At 33.2% G+C, this 4,075-nt stretch overlaps 1 protein-coding gene across 1 annotated transcript in view; it reads left to right on the forward strand.

Annotated features, from left to right (window-relative positions):
* Nucleotides 1,477–4,075, forward strand: part of LOC107609055 (AP3-complex subunit beta-A) — a gene marked incomplete in the record, with an annotated part of 8,710 nt that continues 6,111 nt past the window's right edge. The window contains 4 exon segments of the mRNA XM_016310886.2: nt 1,477–1,922; nt 2,707–2,783; nt 3,139–3,388; nt 3,630–4,075. Coding sequence (XP_016166372.1) covers nt 1,707–1,922; nt 2,707–2,783; nt 3,139–3,388; nt 3,630–4,075 — 989 coding nt within the window.

A 4,075-nucleotide genomic window follows, 5' to 3' on the forward strand; every position in this document is an offset into this window, starting at 1 on the left:
GGAAAGAGGAGAGAATTGTGCGAGAGGAAGTGGTTTTAGCACGTGTAACTGAAATTGGTGAAAGTGGGGAGGGGCGCGTGTTATGAGTGACAGTGGGGTTTATTTTTAGTTTTTGAATTTGTATTTGTGTATGTATTTGTATACGATGACTGAAATTGGTGTATACGCATTCTAAAACTAGCAAGTTGTCCTAAAAATAAAATGACTATAATTTTGTCCTAGTTTTTATATAAATAGTGGTAATGCACAAGTTTTAAAACGATGTAAAACCTGAAAATAAACTACAATTTATACAAGGGTGACCAATGCATAAATTGCTAGTTTAAAGGGAATTTTCAATGATTTATGAAAATATAGGAATACTCAAGGAGTAACCACAATTTATGACCAAAATTTATTGCAGGCTAAAACCATTGAAGAACGAGCTATTAAGTGGTTTTTACAGCATTTTTTTTGTCTGTTTTTTTGACACTTGTTCCAAACATATTAATAACAATCAAGTATTAATATTTTTAGCAATAAAAAAAATAAACTATGATAAATTTTTAGCAACAAAAAAATTTAGCTGAGTTTTTAGCAATAAAAAAAAGTAAACTATGATAAATTTTTAACAACAAAAAAATTTAGCTAAGTGATTATTTCGGCAAGGTAAACAAATTTGATGATAATAGGAAACAAAATAGGCGCTAGCGGTAGTTGGTTCCTGAGTTCTCTCCGTCGCTTCCTTCGTAGTAGTTGGTGAGTTCGTGTATTCCCCTTTTCTATTTTTTTCAATTTTTCTTTTTCCTTTGTCCTTGTCAATTTTGTTATTGTAAATTACGACTGAACCGTCTTTTGTTGCTGTAAGTTAAATTTATTGTTGTATTGAGCTAAATTTATTGTTATTGTTGAATTTAATTTATTGCTAAAAATAATCTTTTAAATTATATTTTTTGTTACTAAAAATTATTACTGAATTGAATTTGTTGCAAAGCTAAATTTTTTGTTGCTGAAAATTATCAGAATCATCATTGTGATAAATTTATTGATGTAAGAATAGATAGTTTTCGTGTAGAGACTCATAGCCTTAGTCTTAGCCTTTAATTGTATTATTGTAATAATAAGAGTTAATTTAATATTGAGTATTGGCTATGTAGACAATATTGGATTATTGGTATAATGGTATTTGATGAATTGATTTGTTGTTGAATTTATGCTTTTCATTAATTTATTAATTATTAATTTATTGATTATGTTATATTTTGTTCTTTTGTTCATTTAAATTAAAAAATATTTTATATTAGTCACTAATTTATTATTTATATTTGTATCATTAGTTATATGATTTATGGATTTTTTAGAATAAATCATTAATTTAAAAAAAATTTCAAAACTCAAATAAAAATTTATAATATATAATTATGATAAAATAACATTAAATTACTTTTATAAATGTTAGAACCCGATTTAAACCTTAGGAGATTGTAAATAAAACTTATCCATTTGGAGAGACAAAAGCCATACTTTACACAACGAAAAAAATTCTCTCTGCTTCTCTGTCCGTAAAGTGGGGTTTCTGGCGCTGGTCGCTGCAGAGACTCTTCAAATCTCCATATTCAGTTTTCTGCTTTCAGAGTTCAAAACAAAAACAGATCACAAACGGAGTGAGAGATACGAATCCATTCATTAATTCATTCACTCATTCACTCGTTAGCTCGTCAGAAGAAATGTTCCCTCAATTCGGAGCGACGGCGGAATCACTGAGCAAGGCGTCCACGGCGGTGTTCCGGATCGGCACCGACGCTCACCTCTACGACGACCCCGATGACGTCAACATTGCCCCTCTCCTCGAAAGCAAGTTCGACTCCGAGAAAACCGAAGCCCTCAAACGCTTACTCGCTCTCATCGCTCAAGGCTTCGACGTCTCGAACTTCTTCCCTCAGGTTTCAGATCCATCTCTTCCTAAATACCACCAATTCAATAAGATTTTGTTGACCGTTATTTGGGAGCGGAAATATTCGAGTTTAATTTGCTTGTTTTGGTGATTTCTCTGTAATTTGCATGTGAATGGATTAGAATTGCCTAAAAATTTTGCATATATTTGGAGCTTGTCACACTCAGTTACATGCATCTCGGTTTGTATGGGAGCAACTATGAGTTTGGTTGAATTTCGTTAAGAGATGTTCTGGTCTATTTTGCTCATAATCCACTTGCAAGTGTGCACTCCAAAGTGTTTGCGCGCGAATTAATGTGTAGATTGTTTGCATAGATATTGTGCTTGTTGAACTAAGTTATATCTCTATTTTTATCAGAATAACTAGGGAATTTGATTTGGTTTAGTTGATGATAATTTACGAAGCTAAATTTGTTTATGGTTGCCTTTCTGTTCACTTGTAAGCGTTGATTTCTCCATCGGTTATTTATGGATTGTTTCTCAGTAGCTTGTTGCGCTTTTCATTTGTTCTCTCTCTTCATTTTGCACTCAGTTACATCTTGATTTTCATCTTGAACTATAGCAAATTTCATTTTATTTTTGGGTCTTGATTGATAAAGAGAAATTTATTTTATTGTTTTGCTGTTGATTAATTGATTTCTTTGCGTTTTGCTTGGGAAATAATTAGAGTATGCATATATATGATGTGTAGCTTTAGAAAATGATATGCTGCTCATTTACTCTTTCTCACTTTCTGTTCTCCCTCCATTTACTCATTGAACGAAAAATTGCAGGTTGTTAAAAATGTTGCTTCTCAGTCGTTGGAAGTGAAGAAGCTCGTGTACTTGTACCTCCTTCATTATGCTGAAAAGTATGTACATGTAATCAGCCTATAACTCTGATGTTTATAGCATATTCGGATGGTCGCTTACCTTTTTGTCATTCTATTCCTTCTCAGGGTCTATTTAGTGAGGGCTGTATTTGTTGTTTTATGTCTTATGAATCGTTTAAATGTAATTATTAGTCTTCTGCACATTTGAAACATGAGTTAGGTGTTAGTTTTCAGGTTGTAATTTGATGATTATACTAGAAAAATGTCCTATTGCCCCTCAAGTAGTTATACCCCAGTTTCATGAGCTATAGTATTATAGATGTTAAATTTTGTTAGATAATGAATTGTTGTTATGAGGCCATCATTCTCTTGCTTTTTCTGTTTCATTCTTTAGGCGTCCAAATGAAGCATTGCTATCAATTAATTGTTTCCAGAAGGACCTGGGGGACACAAATCCATTGGTCCGGGCATGGGCACTTCGTGCCATGGCAGGAATTCGCCTTCATGTAATTGCACCTCTTGTTCTTGTTGCGGTGGGAAAATGTGCTAGAGATCCTTCTGTCTATGTTAGAAAATGTGCAGCTAATGCTCTTCCTAAGCTTCATGATTTGCGGATGGAGGAACATACTTCTGCAATTGAAGAGGTTTGGTTAACATGTGTGCTCCTTGTCACAGTAATTAAGAATTTCCTTCAGTATGACTTAGACGACATACTAAGTCGAAGAAAAATGTCATTCCATGGTTTCTTTGGGTATAGAGTAGACTCTTTTACCCAAGAATCCTTAAAGGATTTTTTTTTTCCTTCCAAGATAGTTGATTTCATCAGTTAATAGTTTTAAGGCCTTACTTGCTGAGTTCATAAATTTTATACTCAATGTGCTGCAGATTGTTGGAATATTGTTAAATGACAATTCCCCTGGAGTTGTTGGAGCTGCTGCTTCTGCATTTGCTTCTGTCTGTCCGAACAATTTTTCATTGATTGGAAGAAACTACAAAAAGTTGTGTGAAATCCTTCCTGATGTGGAAGAATGGGGTCAAATAATTCTAATTGGGATCCTTCTGCGGTATGTGATAGCTAGTTATGGGCTTGTCAAAGAATCCATCATGTTTTCTTTGTATGGTAAAGATGATAATTTGGAGGTAGATGAACAAGATTTTATTTTAAAAGAAGATACTGGTTATGCCTCTGAGAAGACTTTATCTGAATTAGCAAATATGATCTTGCAATGTTACATTGAAGGACCAGATGAGTACTTATCACGGTCAAGTTCTGCAAATATGGTTCCTCCTAAATTAGATGTATCACAGTTTACATCTTGCAGTAATGATAT

The sequence above is a fragment of the Arachis ipaensis genome, chromosome B07, assembly GCF_000816755.2.
Source record: "Arachis ipaensis cultivar K30076 chromosome B07, Araip1.1, whole genome shotgun sequence".
In the NCBI taxonomy this organism is placed as follows: domain Eukaryota; kingdom Viridiplantae; phylum Streptophyta; class Magnoliopsida; order Fabales; family Fabaceae; genus Arachis; species Arachis ipaensis.